The 21,159-nt window shown below is 40.2% G+C and overlaps 1 protein-coding gene across 3 annotated transcripts in view; it reads left to right on the top strand.

Moving 5' to 3' along the window:
* Positions 1-21,159, top strand: part of SEPTIN14 (septin 14) — a 68,511-nt gene that overhangs the window by 29,080 nt on the left and 18,272 nt on the right. For all 3 annotated transcript variants that reach the window (XM_055347103.2, XM_019031255.3, XM_063708110.1), the window contains exon 7: positions 16,335-16,431. In XM_055347103.2, the coding sequence (XP_055203078.1) occupies positions 16,335-16,431 (97 nt within the window). The remainder of the gene's footprint in view (positions 1-16,334; positions 16,432-21,159) is intronic.

Here is a 21,159-nt window from a genome sequence, read left to right as displayed (position 1 = left end):
TCCATCTTTATGTCCTTGTGTACTCATTGTTTAGCTCCTGCTTATGAGAACATGTGGTATTTGATTTTCTGTTTCTGAGTTATTTCACTTAGGATAATGGCCCCCAGCTCCATCCATGTTACTGCACAGAGCATGATTTCATTTTTATGGCTGCATAGTATTCCATAGTATATATATACCATATTAAAATAAATCCAGTCCACTGTTAATGGACATTTAGGTTAATTCCATGACTTTACTTTTATGAGTAGGAATGTAATACACATGAGTGAAAGTGACTTTTTTATATAATTATTTCTTTTCTTTCAGATGCCTAGTAGTATAATCACTGGGTCGAATGGTAGCTCTATTTTTAGTGCTTCGAGAAATCTCTATGCTGTTTTTCATAGAGGTTGTTATGGTACCACCAACATTGAATAAGCATTCATTATTCTCTGCATCCACACCAACATCTGTTGTGTTTATATCTTATTTTGTGTGTGTGTGTGTGTGTGTGTGTGTGTGTGTGTGTGTGTGTTTGAGACAGAGTCTCGCCCTGTCACTCAGGCTGGAGTTCAATGGTATGATCTCATCTCACTGCAACCTCTGCCTCCTGGGTTCAAGAGATTCCCCTGCCTCAGCCTCCGAGTAGCTGGGATTACAGGTGCCTGCCACCATGCCCAGCTAATTTTTGTATTTTTGGTAGAGATGGGGTTTAATCATATTGGTCAGGCTGGTCTTGAACTCCTGACCTCAGGTGATCCACCCGCCTTGGCCTCCCAAAGTGCTGGGATTACAGGTGTGAGCCACTGTGCCCTGCCTTTATTGTGGTTTTAATTTGCATTTCTCTGATGATTGGTGATGTTGAGCAATTTTTCATATGTTTGGTGGCCACTTGTATGTCTTCTTTTGAGAAATGTCTGTTCATATCCTTTGCGGTCTTTTTTAATGAGGTTGTTTATTCTTTGTTGTTGTTGAGTTGTTTGTGTTCTTTTTAGATTCTGGATATTAGTTCTTTGTCAGATGCAAAGTTTGCAAATATTTTGTTCTTATTGTGTAGGTTGTCTGTTTACTCTGTTGATTATTTCTTTTGCTGTGCTCTTTAGTTTAAGTCCCATTTGTGTATATCTGGTCTTGTTGCATTTGCTTTTCAGGTCTAAGTTATGAATTATTTTCCTAGGCCAATATCTAGAAGAGTTTTTCCTAAATTTTCTTCTAGGATTTTTATAGCTTCTGGTCTTTCATTTAAGTCATTAATACATCTTGAGTTAAAGTTTGTATATGATGAGAAATGGGAATTCAGTTCATTCTTTTGCCTATGGGTAGCCTATTTTCCCAGCACCATTTATTGAATAGAATGCCCTTTCCCCACTGTTTATTTTTGCCAACTTTGTCAAACATCACTTGGTTGTAGGCATGTGATTTTATTACTGGTTCTTTATTCTTTTTTTCTTTCACAATTTTTTTCTCCCTTTTTAAGCTGTATCCTTCCTAGCAATGGACTCTCTATTCCATTCCATTAATCTGTCTATTTTTGTACCAATGCCATACTGTTTTTTTTAGTATAGCATTATAGTATAATTTGAAGTCAGATACATGATGCCTCTGACTTAGTTCTTTTTGCTTAGGAGTACTTTGGCTATTTGAATGCTTTTTTGGTTCCATATGATATTTAGGATCGTTTTTTCTAATTCTGTGAAAAAATGATATTGGTAATTTGATAGGAATTGCGTTTAATTTGTACATTGCTTTAGTTAGTGTGGTCTTTGTAATGATGTTGATTCTTCCAATCCAAAAATTCCATAAATTTTTGGAATAGTTTCAGTAAGATTGGTACCAGCTCTTCATTATACTTCTGGCAAAATTTGGCTGTAAACCTATCTGTTCTTGTTTTTATTTGTTTGAAATTATTTTATTAGTGAGTCAATTTCATTACTTGTTATTGGTCTATTTAGGATATCTATTTTTTCCTGGTTTAGTCTTAGGAGGTTGTATGTTTCCAGGTATTTACCCATTTTCTTTTTTTTTTTTAAAGGAATATAAAACTATTATTGACCACTGTTCACCAATATTTACAATAAGGTAAACAATATACAGTTGGGGCCGGGCGTGGTGGCTCACCCCTGTAATCTCAGCACTTTGGGAGGCCAAGGCGGGCGGATCATGAGGTCAGGAAATCGAGACTATCCTGGCCAACACCATGAAACCCCTTCTGTACTAAAAATACAAAAAATTAGCCAGGTGTGGTGGCAGGCGCCTCCAGTCCCAGCAACTCGGGAGGCTGAGGCAGAATGGCATGAACCCGGGAGGCAGAGCTTGCAGTGAGCCGAGATCGCGCCACTGCACTCCACCCTGGTCGACAGAGCGAGACTCCGTCTCAAAAAAAAACAAAAAACAATATACAGTTGGATAACATTCTGATTACCACAAAGTTGTATTTCCTGGCTTTTGCTGAACCAGTAAAGCAAATACTGAAAAGATTGAGCCTACATGTAAGGAATGAGTTGGAGTAAAGAAAAAAACATGTAAGTCCTTTTTTTTTTTTTTTTTTTTTTTTTGAGACAGAGTCTCTCTCTGTCGCCCAGGCTGGAGTGCAGTGGCGCCATCTCAGCTCACTGCAAGCTCCGCCTCCCGGGTTCACGCCATTCTCCTGCCTCAGCCTCCTGAGTAGCTGGAACTATAGGCGCCCGCCACCATGCCCATCTAATTTTTTGTATTTTCAGTAGAGACGGGGTTTCACCGTGTTAGCCAGGATAGTCTCGATCTCCTGACCTCGTGATCCGCCCGCCTCGGCCTCCCAAAGTGCTGGGATTACAGGCGTGAGCCACCGCGCCTGGCTAAAAGCATGTAAGTCTTTTAGTTTACTTTTGTAATTTAAGCTATGAAGAGGCTTTTTTTTTTTTTTTTTTTTTTTTAATGATGGAGTCTCATTCTGTCGCCCAGGCTGGAGCGCAGTGGCGCTATCTCGGCCCACTGCAACCTCTGCCTCCCAGGTTCAAACAATTCTCTGGAAGAGGCCATTTTTTGTTGCAGACTTGAAGAGCTGTTATTCACGCCTCCTAGCTGCTCTGGGTCGAAGGTCTGCAGCATCTCTGGCCCTCTGCGCCTCCAGCTCCAGCCACATCCGAGCAGGGAGGGATGAATTTAACCATTTTATCTAGGTTTTCTAGTTTGTATGCATAGAGATATTCATATTAGTCTCTGATGATCTTTTGTTTTCTGTGGTATCAGTTGTAATGTCACTTATATCACTTCTGATTGTGCTTGTGCTTACTTGAATCTTCTGTCTGTTTTCTTGGTTAATCTAGCTAGCACCATATCAATTTTCTTTCTTTTCTTTCTTTCTTTTTTTTTTTTTTGAGACAGAGTTTTGCTTTGTTGTCCAGGCTGGGGTTCAGTGGCACGACCTTGGCTCACTGCAACCTCTGCCTCCCAGGTTCAAGCAATTCTCATGCCTCAGCCTCCTGAGTAGCTGAGATTACAAGCACCTGCCACCATGCACAGCTGATTTTTTGTATTTTAGTAGATACGGGGTTTTACCATCTTGCCCAGGCTGATCTGGAACTCCTGAGCTCAGGCGATTCACCTGTCTTGGCCTCCCAAAGTGCTAGGATTATAGGCGTGAGCCACCGTGCCCAGCCTAGCACCATATCAATTTTCTTATCTTTTCAAAAAACAAAACAGGTTTTTTGAACTAACACAGACAAAAAAAAAGTAAATTTAAATAAATAATCAAGAGTTCAATAAATCAGAAATTATGTAAAGCAACCAAACTTATGAGTTGTAGGCATTTCTGAGAGAGAAGAGGAAAAGGTAAAAAGATTGGAAACATATTTGAGGGAATAATCAGAAAAATTGTCTTGGCCTTGCTAGAGAGGTACACATCCAGATACGAGAAGCTCGGAAAATACCTGAAAATATTTTGCAAGATGAACTTCACCAGACTATCCAAAGGCAACTTGAAGGAAAATACTCTGAAAGAAGCAAGAGACAATTTTCAAATCACCTATAAAGGAAATCACATTAGACTAACAGCCGACTTCTCAGAAGAAAGTTTACAAGCCAAAAGGCACTGGGATCCTATTTTCTGTCTGTCTTCTGCTTAGTCTAGCCTATTGTTAAAGCTTTCATCTGGCCGGGTGCAGTGGCTCACGCCTGTAATCCCAGCACTTTGGGAGGCCGAGATGGGTGGATCACAAGGTCAGGAGATCAAGACCATCCTGGCTAACACGGTGAAACCCCACCTCTACTAAAAATACAAAAAATTAGCCGGGCGTGGTAGTGGGTGCCCGTAGTCCCAGCTACTCAGGAGGCTGAGGCAGGAGAATGGCGTGAACCTGGGAGGCGGAGCTTGCAGTGAGCTGAGATGGCGCCACTGCACTGCAGCCTGGGTGACAGAGCGAGACTCTGTCTGAAAAAGAAAAAAAAAAAAAAAAAAAGCTTTCATCTGTAACCCAACCCTTCAGTGTGTTTTTCATTTCCAGAAATTCAATTTTTTTTTTTTAAGATATCTGTACTTCATTCACATTCTGCATTGTTCTGGTATCTTTGTGTTGATTTTCAGCTTTGTCTTGGATCTCATTGAACTTCCTTATAATCCATATTTTGAATTCATTATCTTTCATTTCAGAATTTTCATTTTGGTTAGGGATCCATTGTGAGAAAGCTAGTGTGTCCTTTGGTAGTGTCAAAACATTCTGCTTTTTTTTTTTTCTTCATGATGCCAAACTTCTTATGATGGTTTCTTCTCATCTGGGAAAGTTGTCACTTCTTATTTTTGAATTTACTTTAATTTAGATGGGGTTTTTCCTCCTTGTGGGTGTAACTACAGCATATATTGGGTAGGGGGGCTTTGGCTTTGTTTCTTTAGCCCTGTGCCCTTCTGTCAGTAGACTTTTTATTGATTTGTGTAGTTTAACCTCCATGCCAGTAAGTGGCACTTATGAGTAAGAGCCAGCTATGGCAGAAGCAGATGGTGTGTGTTTGATCTTTGTTTACTGTGATTTCCTGTCTGTTGTTTCAGGTGATAGGCTGGTCTATATAATGCCTAGACTCTGAGTTGCCTGTTCAGCCCAGAGGGGAAGACACAGCTGGGCAGAGCTGGACCACAAAGCTTACCCACCAACATCTCAATGATGAACGTGAACAGTAGCCTTTAGAGGGTGGCTGGTGCAGCTCCTGGTGAAATGCTCACAGGTCTCTGTAGGGAGGGAGGAACTGTACCAGCTCTACCTCCTGTGTAGGTAGGAACATGATCTGTTTCCCTATCCTACCCCTGTCCCAGAGTTCATGACTCTCAGTTCATACAGACCCAGTCATCTATCTCTATGTCATAACGTAGCCAAGAGCCATTGAAAATGCCTGTCTTGTGGCTCTTCATAGGAGCAACCTCAGGGTAGGACCTCTTCCCTCAGGCCAATACAGACAGCCTTGTGGCTTGCCTGTTCTCTCATGCAGGAACGCTGCTCCTTTGTGTACAAAGGGGAAGCAGCTTCACCTTTCAGCACATGAGGGTGGATTTCAGCTGTTGCAGTGTTGGCTAGCTGGGTCAGCACAGCCTTAGTCTCCAGAGAGAGCGATCAGGTGCCGATGGTGTACTGGGCTAGCCATTTTCTTGATTCTCAGATCCCTATATGGTGCTCTGGATGGCATGCATAAGTACTGGAGGGACTGGATCAGAAACAGGCTGGCATATGTGTCCTCAGGTACCCAGGGTTCGGGTGCTGGCTGTGATAGAGAGGGGCAGGCTGGCCCCCACACAGCTGGCAGAAAACTTAGGCAGGGGCAGGAAGAATGCTCAGGCAACTGCAGAATGCTAAAGTGACAGCAGTGCCAGGGCAGATTGCAAGTATCTGGGAGCCGGGCTGTCAGAAGGGTGCCAGGCCACAGCTGAAAAGATCAGATGGCAGCATTGTTCTTTATTCTTTTTTTTTTTTTTCTGGGACAGTGTTTTGCTCTTGTTGCCCAGGCTGGAGTACAATGGCATGGCCTCGGCTCACTGCAACCTCTACCTCCTGGGTTCAAGCAATTCTCCTGCCTCAGCCTCCTGAGTAGCTGGGATTACAAGCACCCTATATCACATTGGCTAATTTTTGTATTTTTAGTAGAGACGGGGTTTTGCCATGTTGGCCAGGCTGGTCTTGAACTCCTGACCTCAGGTGATCTGCCTGCCTCAGCCTCCCAAAGTGCTGCGATTACAGGCGTGAGCCACCTGGCCCAGCCCATCCTTTATTCTTAAAGGACAGCTTTTCTGGGGTAAAGTATTCCTTTTGGTCTTTCTCTTTCTTCCAGTACATTGAATCATCCCACTGTTTCTTGATCTGCAAGATTCTGTTGAGAAATCCATTGATAGTCTTACGCAGCCTCCCTTATATGGGACAAGATGTTTTTCTCTTGCTGCTTTCAAAATTCTCTTTGTGATATAGGTCAGGGTATGCAAAGATTCAGTTTGCAAAATCAGTAAGTTCTGAAAATCTAATGTATGGCAATGTGAATATAGTTAACAATATACAACATTGTATACTTGAAATTTGGTAAAGAGTAGATCTACATGTTCTCACCCCCCAAAAAGCAAAGAAAAGAATAATTATTTGAGGTGATAAATATGATAAATAATTGTGACTTTTTTTTTTTTGAGACGGAGTCTCACTCTGTTGCCAGGCTGGAGTGCAGTGGCGTGATCTCAGCTCACTGCAACCTCTGCCTCCTGGGTTCACGCCATTCTCCTGCCTCAGTCTCCCGAGTAGCTGGGACTACAGGTGCCCGCCACCACGCCCAGCTAATTTTTTGTAGTTTTAGTAGAGACAGGGTTTCACCGTGTTAGCCAGGATGGTCTCGATCTCCTGACCTTGTGATCTGCCTGCCTTGGCCTCCCAAAGTGCTGGGATTACAGGTGTGAGCCACTACACCCCGCCAATTGTGACATTTTAATAAATATGATAAATAACTTAATTGTGGCAATTTTTCACAATGTGTATACATATCAAAACATCAAGCTGTACACCTGAAATATATACAATTTTATTTCTCAAATGCATATTTATTACTCATTCACAGAGGGATATGAGTACTTAAAGGAGAGAGAATCATTAAAAAAAACCTCTGAATCCCCAAATTCTGTCTTTGACATTTGACAATTTAATTATAATTTGTCTTGGTGTTTACCTATTTGGGTTTTGAATATTTGGGCTTCATGAATGTGGATGTTAATTTCTCTACCTAGATGTGAAAAGTTTTCAGCCATTGTTTCTCTAAATACTATTTCTATCTCTTTCTCTCTTTTCTTCTTCTGAGATTTCTATAATGCATACATTGGTTTGCTTGACGATTTTCCATAAGTTCCACAGGCTCTCTTCACTTTTTCCATCCTTTTTGATTTTGTTCATCTAATGATAATTTCAAATAATTTGTCTTAGAGTTCACTCATTCTTTCTTCTGCTTGACTGAGTCTTGCGTTGAAGCTGTACACGAAAATTCTCAGTGCAATTATTTTACTTTTTAGAGCCAGAATTTTTGTGTTTTTATTTCTTTATTGAACTTCTAATTTTTTCATGTATTGTTTTCCCGATTTCATTTTGTCGTTTATCTGTGTTTGCTTGAAGCTTATTTAGCTTTTTTTTTTTAGACAGTTATTTTGAATTTTTGCTGGGTGCAGTGGCTCACGCCTGTAATCCCAGCACTTTGGGAGGCTGAAGTGGGTGGATCACGTGAGGTCAGGAGTTTGAGGCTAGCCTGGCCAACATGGTGAAGCCCTGTCTCTACTAAAAATACAAAAACTAGCTGGGTGTGGTGGTGCATGCCTGTAATCTCAGCTACTTAGAAGGCTGAGGCAGGAGAATCACTTGAACCTGGGAAGTGGAGGTTGCAGTGAACTGAGATCACACTACTGTACTCCAGCCTGGGCGGGAGAGCAAGACTGTCAAAACAGACAAACACACACAACTATTTTGAATTTTTTTCAAGTAGCACATGGATCTTCATTATTTTAGGGCCACTTAATGGCTCTATATTAGGGATTTCTTTTTTTTTTTTTTTTGCGGGGTTATGTTTGACTGATTCTTCATAATCTTCATAGTCTTGCACTGGTCTTTGCTTATTTAAAGGAGCAGTCTTGTCTTCTCGTCTTTACAGACTCGTTTTATTAGGTAAAGACATTCTCATGTTAGGCTCCCAACTGGCGTAACTACTTTAGGGACCATGGTCATGTGGGATGGATCGGGTCCTGGTCTTCTGTGGGTTCTGCAGTCAGTCTGTATGTGGGTGAAGCTCATGGAAGGACTTTGGGCAGGGACCTTCAGTGCTTCGGTCTTGTGGGGTTGGAGCCAAGTCCACAGAGAAATATGGGTGCTTATAGGTCTGCAGCTGAGTCTGCGTTTAGTCTATTTGCTATTAAGGTGTGAGCCTGCCTTCTTAAAGTGGCTTTCCTTGGTCTTCAGATGTACTAGAATATCATAATCTCCTATCTGGACCCCAAAGCTCCCACAATGGCACTTTTGTCCATAGATGCTTGCCAAATTAGCATTTTCTCAGGGGATAAGAACTGGGATCTCCTATTCTCTTATCTTGCTGATGTCACTCTCCTTTAATTCTTTAATCTTGGTTTCTCTTAGATCTATGGACATAATTATAATGGCTATTGCAAATACATTTTTTTTTTTTGATAAATCCAACATCTGAACAGTCTCACAGCCAGTTTCTGTCGATCACTTTATTTCTTTTTTTTAGGGGTATATTTTATTTTATACATTCCATGTAATATTTTGTTACAAATGGGGTATTTTAGATAATACATTGTAACAACTTGGGATAGGAGTTCTATCTCCTCCCCTAGAGCTTGTTATTGTTATTTATTTGTTCAGTAGTTGGCAGAATTGTTTGAGTAAAGTCTATTTCTCCTCCTACAATGTTAAGCCTCTGATGTTGCTCTTCATTAAGGTGAAGTTTTAGGCAGGCCCATAGCTGCACTGAATGACAGTGGTTTTGGTTGCACTCTCTCTTTTCACATGATCATACCCAGCTGATAAGCTCCACTAATTGCTAGCTGATTGCTCAATTGTTTGCAGCACTGCCCTGTTAAATATATTGTTCTATAAATGAATTCTATCAAATATGTCTCCTTTTAGGGAATGATTTCTGAGGACAGTGTTTGACATTTGTTGCAACCCCAGGATGCCTCCTCCCAGTTTTCTTATTATTTGTTTCTCCCTTGCAAACTAGTTGGACTACAATTTAGCCTTTATTGGAATCTCCTTATAATTTTATTTCACCCCAACCTCCATCCTTCTTCTTTTTTTTTTTTTTAGAGATGGAGTCTCACTCTGTTGCCCAGGCTGGAGTGCAGTGGCATGATCTCGGCTCACTGCAACCCCTGCCTCCAGGGTTCCAGCGATTCTCCTGCCTCAGCTTCCTGAGTAGCTGGGATTACAGGCCCCCACCACCACACCTGGCTAATTTTTTTTTTCTTTTTTGAGACGGAGTCTTGCTCTGTCGCCCAGGCTGGAGTGCAGTGGCTCGATCTCGGCTCACTGCAAGCTCCGCCTCCTGGGTTCACGCCATTATCCTGCCTCAGCCTCCTGAGTAGCTGGGACTACAGGCGCCCACCACCACGCCCAGCTAATTTTTTGTATTTTGAGTAGAGATGGGGCTTCACTGTGTTAGCCAGGATGGTCTCGATCTCCTGACCTCGTGATCCACCCGCCTCGGCCTCCCAAAGTGCTGGGATTACAGGAGTGAGCCACCATGCCCGGCCAATTTTTGTATTTTTAGTAGAGGTGGGGGTCTCACTACGGTGGCCAAGCTGGTCTCAAACTCCTGACCTCAAATGATCCAACCGCCTCGGCCTCCCAAAGTGCTGGGATTACAGGTGTGAGTCACCACGCCCGGCCCCGTCCTTCTTTTTAAATGTAAAATACTTTTATGTTTTTTCAGTAGTTTTATGGTTGTAGAAAAATTGAGCGGAAAGAACAGAGAGATCTTAATGCCCTCCCTTGATTTTCTTCTATTATTAACATCCTGCATTAAGTGTGGTGCATTTGTTACACTTGATGAGGCAATATTGGTAAGTTATAAACTAAAGTTCGTATTTGACAACAGTCTTCATTGTTTGTGTTGAACATTGTATGGGTTTCAACAAATGTCTAATGACCTCTATCCCATACTGCAGTAACATTCACCATAGTTTCACTGCCCTAAATATCACCTGTACTTGACCTATTCATTTGTCTCCCTCTTTTTCCTTTACCCTTGGCAACTATTGATCTTTTTACTCTCCGTAATTTTTTATTTTGGGAATATCACATAGTTGGAATTACAGTTCATGTAGAACTTTTGGATTGGCTTCATCCACTTAGAGATATGTATTTAAGGTTTCTTTTTTTGTGGCTTGATAGCTGATTTCTCATTATTGAATAATATTTCATGTTTAGGTACGCCACAGTTTGTTTATCCACTCACTGATTAAAGGACATCTTGGATGCTTTCAAGTTTTAGCAATTATGAGTAAAGTTGCTATAAACATTTGTGTGCAGGCTTTTGTATGAACGCAAGTTTTCAACTTATTTGGATAAATACTGATGAGTGCACTTCTTGATCATATGGTAAAAGTACGTTTAGTTTCGAAAGAAACTACCAGTCTTACAATGTGGTTACTGCCATTTTGCATTCCCACTGGCAATGAGTGATAGTTCCTGCTGCTCTGTATCTTTGCCAGGATTTGGTGTTGTCAGTGTTTGGGATTTTGGAAATTAAAAAAAAAAAATTGTTTGTTTGTTTTTTGGAGATGGAGTCTCATTCTTGTCACCCAGGCTGGAGTGCAGTGGTGTGATCTTGGCTCACTGCAACCTCCACCTCCTGGGTTCAAGCAATTCTCCTGCCTCAGCCTCCCAAGTATCTGGGATTACAGGCATGCACCACCACGCCTGGCTATTTTTTTTTTTTTTTTTTTGTATTTTTAGTAGAGATGGGGTTTCACCATGTTGGCCAGGCTGGTCTTGAACTCCTGATCTCAGGTGATCCGCCCACCTCAGCCTTCCAAAATGCTGGGATTACAGATGTGAGCCACTGTGCTTGGCCTAAAAAAAATTACTGAGTTTTATTTTAGATTCAGTGGGTGGAAATTTAATAAATGTGTAGTACCATGTATTTTTCTTTTAATTTGCAATTCCTCGAGGATGTATGATGTTGATCATCTTTTTTACATGCTAATTTGTTATCTGAATATCTTTTTTGTTGAGGTGGCTATTTGGATCTTGTGCCCATTTTTAATTGAGTTGTTCATTTTCTTGTTGGGTTTTAAGAGTTCTTTGTATATTTTGGACATCAGTCCTTTATCAAGTGTGTGTTTTGCAAAGATTTTCTCTCAGTCCGTGGCTTATCTTGTTATCTTTAACAGTGTCTTTTGCTAGCAAAAGTTTTAGTTTTAATGAAGTTCAACTCATTGATTCTTTCCATTCATCGATGATGTTTTCAGTGTTATATCGATGAAGTCATTGCTAAATCCAAAGTCACCTGCATTTCCTTTTATGTTATCTGTTGCAAGGGAGTGATGACTATCTGGCCTGGTGGTGCAGGCATAAAAGAATTTACCTTGTTGAGGCAGAGGTTGCAGTGAGCCAGGATTGTACCACTGCACTCCAGCCTGGGTGACAGAGTGAGACTCTCTCTCTCTCAAAAAAAAAAAAAAAAAAAAAAAAAAAAGAATTTGCCTTGCTGTAGGTAAGGAAGGTAGATTTATTACAGAAAGTAGGAAAATACATTGCTAGGGAAGCAACGGGCAGCTTGCAAGAAAGAAGCTGACTGCAAACAAACAAAGGATTGCTGCAGATTTTATAGGCTAGTTCTTAGGCTGTATGCTGAAGAGGGCTTTGTGTAGTGCTGATAATGCCAAGGTTGTGATGCAGGATTCCTCTCAGTCATTTTGCCAGCCAGGGACCTCCAGCCAGTGACACCCCCACCTGGGCCTTGCTTGGGCACGCTACCTGCCACACCGGAGGCTCCCCATCCATTTGGCCCATTCTGGCTTGCACAGTGGCTCAGCCTGCGGCTGGGCCAGCATGCCCCAGCCTGCCCGTGTTAAAGCTTCTACCTGAGATCAGCAGTTCATGAGCTCTTCTCCCACAACCAAGAAGAATGAGGATACCCTGACAATTGAAGGATGAGGAAGACAGAGAAGAATTTTATTGAGTGATGGAACAGCTCTCAGTGGAGAGGGGACCTGGGGGCTGTTTCTCTCCTTGTGTGGCTAAGCCCAGGGCTTTTATGGGCTCAGAATAGGCGAGTGCATGCTGATTGGTTTGTGAGTACGCAAAAAGGTTAAAACAAAGGCACCACCCAAAGGTGGGCACAACAATGTGAAAAAAAACAATTAGGAAGTGTAGGTATATGTAAAACAGGCGAAGAGTGGAGATCATCCAGAGGAAAGTGCACCAAGCAGGAAGACAGGTTCTCAATCCAGTCCATGGATTTGACTTGTAGCTTGGCTTTCAGGCTTTAAACTATCCTTGGGTTGGAAGTGGGGTTTCCCTGGGGACTTGCCCCTATCTGGCTAGGCATTTGTCCGCCTCCTGCCACTATCAGTGGCAGTGAGCTAACTTGCAATTTTTTGTATCAGCCGAGGGTCTGCTGATAGCTAGGCAGAGGAAGATTGTGAGTTATTTGTGCAGGAGGGCCGTGTGTTCTGGATGGTGAAGAAAGGCAGACTTGTAGCTTATCTGCTTTTTTTTTTTTTTTTGCTTTCCCCTGCTCCCACCAGCCTGACTCCCTTTCTCTAATTAGGACTCTACATTATCTTCTAGGAATTTTATTGTTTTATGCTTTACATTTAGGCCTATGATCCAATTTGAGTTAATTTTGTGAAATATGTAAGGTCTGTTTGTAGATTCTTATTTTTACATGTGAGTATTCAGTTCCAGCACCATTTATTGAAAAGAATATCTTGTCTCCATTGAATTCCCGTTGCTTCTTTGTCAAATATTAGTTAACTTTATTTGTGTAGGCATATTTCTGGGCTCTCTGCTCTGCTCTTTTGATCTGTTTGTCTGTTATTTTGCCCATGCCACGCTGTTTTGATTACTATGGCTTTGCAGTGAATCCTGAGGTTGAATAGTATGTCTTCCAACTTTGTTCTTCTTCAATATTGCGTTGGCTATTCTAGTTCTTTTGCCTTTTCGTATAAATTTTGGAGTTAATTTGTTATTATTCACAAAATAATTTGGTGAAATTTTGATTGGGGTTGTGGTGAATACATAGGTTAAGTTATGGAACATTGACATCTTGACAATATTGAGTCTTTCTATCCATGTACATAGAATGTCTCTCCATTTATTTAGATAGTCCCTGATTTTTTCAATAGAGTTTCATCTTTTTCTCATCTAGAACCACTATGAAAAACAGTATGGTGGTTATATGGTTTGGCTGTTTCTCCACCCAAATCTCAACTTGAATCATATCTCCCAGAATTCCCACATGTTTCGGGAGGGACCCAGGGGAAGGTAATTGAATTATGGGGGCTGGTCTTTCCTGTGCTATTCTTGTGATAGTGAATAAGTCTCACGAGATCTGACAGGTTTATCAGGGGTTTCTGCTTTTGCTTCTTCCTAATTTTCTCTTGCCGCTGCCATGTAGGAAGTGGCTTTCACTTCCCACCATGCTTCTAAGGCCTCCCCTGCCATGTGGAACTGTAAGTCCAATTAAGCCTCTTTTTATTCCCAGTCTTGGGTATATCTTTTATCAGTAGCATTAAAACAGACTAATACAGGTGGTTTCTCCAAAGTTGAAAATAAAATTACCATATGATCTAACAATCCTCTTTCTCTGAAAGAATTGAAAGCAGGGTCTTACTTAGATATTTGTAAAGCCATATAAATTGCATTATTATCCACAGTAGCTGAGAGATGGAAGCAACCCAAATATCCATCAACAGAAGAATAAGTAAGGAGGGATTAACTCTGGACTCTGTATTTGATTCCATTGGTCTACATGTCTGTCTTTATGCTACTTCCAAACTATTTTGATTACTGTAGCTTTGTAATATGTTTTGAATTCTAGAAGTGTGAGACCTCTAACTTTGGTCTTTCTTTTCAATATTTTTTGGCTATTCAGGTCCCTTGGGATTACATATAATTTTTTGAATGGGTTTTCTCCATTTCATGGCCTGTTTCTCCTCCAAGGCAAAATCTCTGAGGCAGGGTTCTGGAATTGTGGGTGGAAACAATGGCAGGTTACCCACCCTGCCCTGAAGCTTCAGGCACCCACTGGTAACTGAGAGCTCAGTGAGGAGGAGCAGCAGTCTGAGGTTCTTTGGATTACTTCCCCACACAATGAGCCACTGCCTCATGAAGCAGGCAAGGATGGTCAGGGCCCCCATCTTCTCTGTTTGCTGCATCCAAGGCAGGGCCCCTATTTCACAAGTAGGTCTTGAGTGGTAAAAGGGAGCCTCCAACTCTCAAATAGACTTGCCAAGGACTTAGCCTCAAAAACAGGTAGATGGGGGTTGGATGCGAATGCTGTGTTGTCTCTGGTTCTGGAATCAGGGCAGTAATAAAGATGATGAAACTCTTTATCTGTGTAAATATTTTAGGCTAGTAAATACCTAAAATATTAGCTTAAATTTGAAAGATGATAATTTTCTTTTCTTTTTTTCTTTTGAGACGGAGTCTCACTCTTGTTTCTCTGACCAAGATGTAATGGCGCGATCTCAGCTCACTGCAACCTCCCCCTCCTGGATTCAAGCAATTCTCCTGCCTCAGCCTCCCAAGTAGCTGGGATTACATGTGCCTGCCACCATGCCCCACTAATTTCTGTATTTTTAGTAGAGACGGGGTTTTACCATGTTGGCAAGGCTGGTCTCGAACTCCTGACGTCAGGTGATCCACCCACCTTGGCCTCCCAAAGTGCTGGGATTATAGGCATGAGCCACCATGCCCAGCCGAAAGATGATACATTTCGAAAGTATATAGATTTAGATTTCCATCCTAGCTTCTCTACTTAAAAGCCAAAAGATCCTGCACAATTCACTCATCTTCCCTGAGACTGTTATCTATGCTATGAGATCAATGACACTTCTATTAAGGCTTTTTTTCTGAGGTGTAAGTACCAAAATCTTTGTGAAGGATCTGAAACACAGTCTAGAATGTAACAGGTAATTGTAACTGATAACTGTTAATTCCACGTCTTCCATTTCTCTTTTCTTATAATTTACACCTCCTTTATTTTAAGATACCTCAAACACTAATAGATTTCTGAATTGAAATGCTAAGTAATGTAAAATGTAAAAAATTATTTGGGATGGGCGTGGTGGCTCACGCCTGTAATCTCAGCACTTTGGGAGGCTGAGGTGGACGGAACACCTGAGGTCAGGAGTTCAAGACCAGCCTGGCCAACATGGTGAAACTCCGTCTCTACTAAACAATACAAAAATTATCCAGGCATGGTGGCAGGCGCCTGTAATCCCAGCTACTTGGGAGGCTGAGGCAGGAGAATTGCTTGAACCTGAAAGGTGGAGGTTGCAGTGAGCCAAAATCATGCCACTGCACTACAGCCTGGGTGACAGAGCCAGGCTCTGTCTCAAAAAAAAAACATAATTTATTGAGACATATACAGTATTGCTTATTAATGTATTTTATATTGTGTATCCATTAATTATTATAATAGTTGTAGTCATTTTTAATATTTTTGTCTTTTAACTTTTATACCAGAGTTAAAAGTTATTTTCATGTTATTTCTTCAACATTCAGGGTAAAGATGGTTCAGGGTAAACATAGTGTGAGAAAAATGATGCCTACTGAAAATCTTTTTTCTATGTGTTTCCCACAGCAGGATACCTTGCTTTAGGCTCTGCTCAGTAGACAGTTTCCAATTGTGTGCACAGCCTGAGACTTATGCTGACAGAAACCAATTAGTGCATACTGTCAAGTCTTAAAATGAGATGCAGGGTAGATCCCTGTCTAATTAAATTTATTACAATATCATCATCTCTGTCATTTTTTTGTGTGTGTGGCGGAGTCTTGCTCTGTTGCCCAGGCTGGGGTGCAGTGGTATGATCTCGGCTCACTGCAAGCTCCACCTCCCGGGTTCACGCCATTCTCCTGCCTCAGCCTCCCGAGTAGCTGGGACTACAGGCGTCCGCCACCATGCCCGGCTAATTTTTTGTGTATTTAGTAGAGATGGGGTTCCACCATGATAGCCAGGATGGTCTCGATCTCCTGACCTCATGATCTGCCCACCTCGGCCTCCCAAAGTGCTGGGATTACAGGCGTGAGCCACCGCGCTGGCCTGTCATTTTTATAACAGGAATGAGAGTAATAGAGTAAGCTCTAATGGTGGTAGAGAATTCAATTCATGTCATTCTTGTTTTCTAGGGGCTGTTACCCTTTGCTGTGGTAGGGAGTACAGATGAAGAGAAAGTTGGAAAAAGGATGGTCAGAGGCCGTCACTACCCTTGGGGAGTTTTGCAAGGTAAAAATGACAGAGGGCAGGCTTTGGAATGATTAAGTTAAATATATGTGTATCACTCATAGTCTCAAAATAACATTTTAACTTGAACTAATATTGGTAACTCTTGCTAATCTGTAAGTTAACAGTTACTAATGGGGAACACAAACTCTGTTTTATTTAAACTAATGCTTACTTTGACTATGATTCATTCTCATAGAAGTTTGCTGAACGCTGCTTTAAACCAAAGTCTACAGAGGCTGGGAAGAACCTCTTTGTCTATCCCAACGCTCCCAATGTGCCATGTACATATTATCTCTCTGTATAAATCATGACACTGAGAGTGCTGGAAAGCACTTTCAACAAAATGGAAGCAAAAATACTAGTGTGTAGACATGTTACATAAACTCATTACTACCTAATGTAGAAACCATTTTAAACTGGTCACTAGAAAAAAGAGTTATAAACTTTTTAAAACAAGAAAGTACAATTTACCTTTGGCTAGAGATTATACCTTTGACATTTATATTATTATTTAGCATCATAATGAGTTAGAATAGTGTAGTAAGCAGTAATTTATTGTCTGGTTCATATACTTGTGGTTCATATAATTATTGGGGAATGGAAGATTTCTACTTGTACTGTTTCCAAATGATTTTTGTTTGTTTGTTTTTTTTTTTTTGAGACAGAGTTTCACTCGTGTTGCCCAGCCACGATCTTGGCTCACTGCAACCTCTGCCTCCCAGGTTCCAGCTATTCTCCTGCCTAAGCCTTCCGAGTAGCTGGGATTACATGCGCTCGCCACCACACATGGCTAATTTTTGTATTTTTAGTAGAGATGGGGTTTCACCATATTAGGCTGATCTTGAACTCCTGACCTCCGGTGATCCACCTGCCTCGGCCTCCCAAAGTGCTGGGATTACAGGCATGAGCCACCGTGCCCAGCCTCAAATGATGTTGTTAAAAAATTGACATATTAGAAATTTTAAAATTTGTTAAGCATACTTAAAACTTAATGTTTTAATATTTATTATGTTGTATTACATATTAGTATATGTTATAAAATATATATCTGTACTATATGTTGATATATAAAATTTGGTCACAGTATTAATCACAATAAACCATATATTGTGGTCAATCTTCTGGACATGATAAACACAGGAGAGAGCCATACAAATTATTTTTCATTAATTAATCTTAATTGACAAATAAAATTGTATGTACTTATGTACAACATGATGTTTTGAAATACATATACATTGTGGAATGGCTAAATTGATATAATTAACATATGTGTTATCTCAATTATTTTTGTGATGAAAACTTAACATCTATCTTAGCAATTTTCAAGAATGTAAAATATTGGCCGGGTGCAGTGGCTCACGCCTGTAATCCCAGCACTTTGGGAGGCTGAAGCGGGCGGATCATGAGGTCAGGAGATTGAGACCAGCCTGGCTAACACAGTGAAACCCAATCTCTACTAAAAATACAAAAAAATTAGCCAGGCATGATGGTGGGCACGTGTAGTCCCAGCTACTTGGGAGGCTGAGGCAGGAGAATAATGTGAACCCGGGAGGTGGAGCTTGCAGTGAGCTGAGATCACGCCACTGCACTCCAGCTGGGCAACAGAGCAAGACTCCTTTTCAAAAAAAAAAAAAGAATATAAAATATTGTTATTAACATGGTCACTATGTTGTACAATAGATCTCTTTAACTTGTTCTTATCTAACTAAAATTTTGTATCCTTTGACCAACATCTCTCCTACATACCCTCTACCTAACTCACGTAACCACCATTCTACTCTCTGTTTCTACAAGTTTAACTTTTAAAAATTTGATCTATTAGTGAGATCATTTACCATTTGTCTTTCTGTGTTTGGCGTATTCGCTTAGTGTAAAGTCATCCAGTTCCATCCATGTTGCTGCAAATGATAGAATTTCCTGATTTTTAAGGCTGAATTCCATTGCGTATATATGCCACACTTTTTTTCTTCATGCATCTATTCATGGACACTTAGATTGCTTCCATATCTTGGTTCTTGTGAATAATGGTAGTGTAAGTATCTCTCTGACATACTGACTTCATTTTTGGGAGGTAATGTATCCAGTAGTGAGATGGCTGGATCATATGGTAGTTGTTTTATTTTTAATTTTTTGAAGAAACTCCATACCGTTTTTCATAATGGTTATCCTAATTTACATTGCCACCAACAGTGTACAAGGGTTCCCTTTTTTCCACATCCTTACCAGCACTTGTTTGTCTTATTGATAATAGCCATTTTAGCATGGGTGAAGTTACAGCTTATTGTGTTTTTAATTTTTTTTTTGAGATGGAGTTTAGCTCTTGTTGCCCAGGCTGGAGTGCAATGGTGTGATCTCGGCTCACTGCAACCTTTGCCTCCTGGGTTCAAGCAATTCTCCTTCCTCAGTAGCTGGGATTACAGGCACGCGCCACCATGCCTGGATAATTTTTTTTTTTTTGTATTTTTAGTAGAGACAGGGTTTTGGCTTGTTGGTCAGGCTAGTCTCAAACTCCTGACCTCAGGTGATCTGCCTGCCTCAGCCTCCCAAAATGCTAGGATTACAGGCATGAGCCACCACACTGGGCCTGTGTTTTTTAATTTTTAATTTTTATGGATACCTAGTAGGTGTGTATATTTATAGGGCACATGAGATATTTGATACTGGCATTCAGTGTGTAGTAATCACATCAGGATAGAGTACCCATCAACTCAAGCATTTATCCTTTCTTTGTGTCACAAACAATCCAACTATACTCTTTTAGTTATTCTAAAATGTACAATAAGTTATTGTTGACTGTAGTCACCCTTTTGTGCTATCAAATACTAGATCTTATTCATTCTATGTAACTATATATTCGTACCCATCAACCATCCCCACTTCTCTCCCTCCCCAATCCTTTCCTAGCTTCTGGTAATCAACATTCCACTCTTTATCCCCATGGGTTCAATTGTTTTAATTTTTAGCTCCACAAATGAGTGAGAATATGTGAAGTTTGTCTTCCTGTGTCTTGCTTATTTCACTTAACAGAATGTCCTCAGTTCCATCCATGTTGTTGCAAATGACAGGATCTCATTATTTTTTATGGCTGAATAGTACTCCATCATGTATATGTACCACATTTACTTTATTCATTCCTCTGATGATGGATACTTAGGTTGCTTCCAAATCTTGACTATTGTGAATAGTGCTGTAACAAACATGGGAGTGGAGCTATCTCTTTGATATACTACTTTCCTTTCTTCTGGGTATACACCTACTAGTGGGATTGCTGGATCATATGGTAGTTCTATTTTTAGTTTTTTGAGGAAACTCCATACTGTTTTCCATAGATACTGTACTGATTGACATTCCTATCAACAGTGTACAAGGATTCCTTTTTCTCCACATCCTCACCAGCATTTGTTATTGCCTGTCTTTTGGATAAAAGCTTTTTTAACTGGGGTGAGATTATATCTCATTGTAGTTTTTATTTGCCTTTCTCTGGTAATCAGTGATATTGAGCACCTTTTCATTTGCTTGTTTGGCATTTAAAAAACCCACAATGAGCAGTTACTTCACACATGTTAAAACAGTTATTATCAATAAGACAAAAGAAGACATTTGTATGTCTTCTTTGGAGAAATGTCTATTCGGATCTTTTGCCCACTTTAAATTAAATTATTAGATTTTTTCCTATTGAGTTGTTTGAGCTTCTTAAATATATTCTGGCTATTAATCTTTTGTCAGATAAATAGTTTGCAAATATTTTCTCATTGTGTGTATTGTTTCTTCACTTTGTTGTTTCGTTTGTTTTGCAGAAGCTTTTTAACTTGAGGTGATCCCATTTGTCTATTTTTGCTTTGGTTGCCTGTGCTTGTGGGGTATTACTCACTAAATGTCCTAAAGAGCTTCCCCAAGGTTTTTTGTAGTCATTTCATAATTTGAGGTCTTAGATTTAAGTCTTTAATCCATTTTGATTTGATTTTTATATGTGTTGAGAGATAAAAGTCTAGTTTCTTTCTTCTGCAAATGGATATCCAGTTTTCCCAACACCATTTATTGAAGCGCTTATCCTTTCCCCAATGTATGTGCTTGGCACCTTTGTTGAAAATGAGTTCTCTGTGGCTGTGTGGATTTATTTCCGGGTTTGCTATTCTGTTCCATTGGTCTTTGTGTCTGTTTTTATGCCGGTACCATGCTGTTTCACTTACTATAGCTTTGTAGTATAATTCGAAGTCAGGTAATGCAATTCCTCCAGTGTTATTTTTGCCCAGAATTGCTTTAAGTATTTTTGTGGTTCCATATACATCTTAGAATTGCTTTTTCTTTTTCTATGAAGAATGTCATTGGTATTTTGATAGGGATCGCATTGAATCTTTAGATTGCTTTGAGTAGTATGAACATTTTAACAATATTATTGATTCTTCCAATCCATGAACGTGAACTGTGTTTCCATTGTTTTGCATTCTTTTCAATTTCTTTCATCAGTATTTTATAGTTTTCATTGTAGAGATTTTTCATTTCTTTGGTTATGTTTATTTCTAGGTATTTTATTTTATAGCTGTCATAAATTGGATTAGTTTTTATTTCTTTTTCAGATTGTTCACTGTTGGCATATAATAATGCTAATAGAATTCTGAATTTCTTCTCTGTGTTATCTTGAATTTCATTGAGCTCTTTTAAAACAGCTATTTTGAGATCTCTGAAAGGTTACATATATATCTGTCCTGAGATATGTGATTGGGA

This window comes from Gorilla gorilla, chromosome 6, assembly GCF_029281585.2.
Source record: "Gorilla gorilla gorilla isolate KB3781 chromosome 6, NHGRI_mGorGor1-v2.1_pri, whole genome shotgun sequence".
In the NCBI taxonomy this organism is placed as follows: domain Eukaryota; kingdom Metazoa; phylum Chordata; class Mammalia; order Primates; family Hominidae; genus Gorilla; species Gorilla gorilla.
Note: the sequence above shows the minus strand (reverse complement) of the source record. Positions and strands in the feature narration are given on the sequence as shown.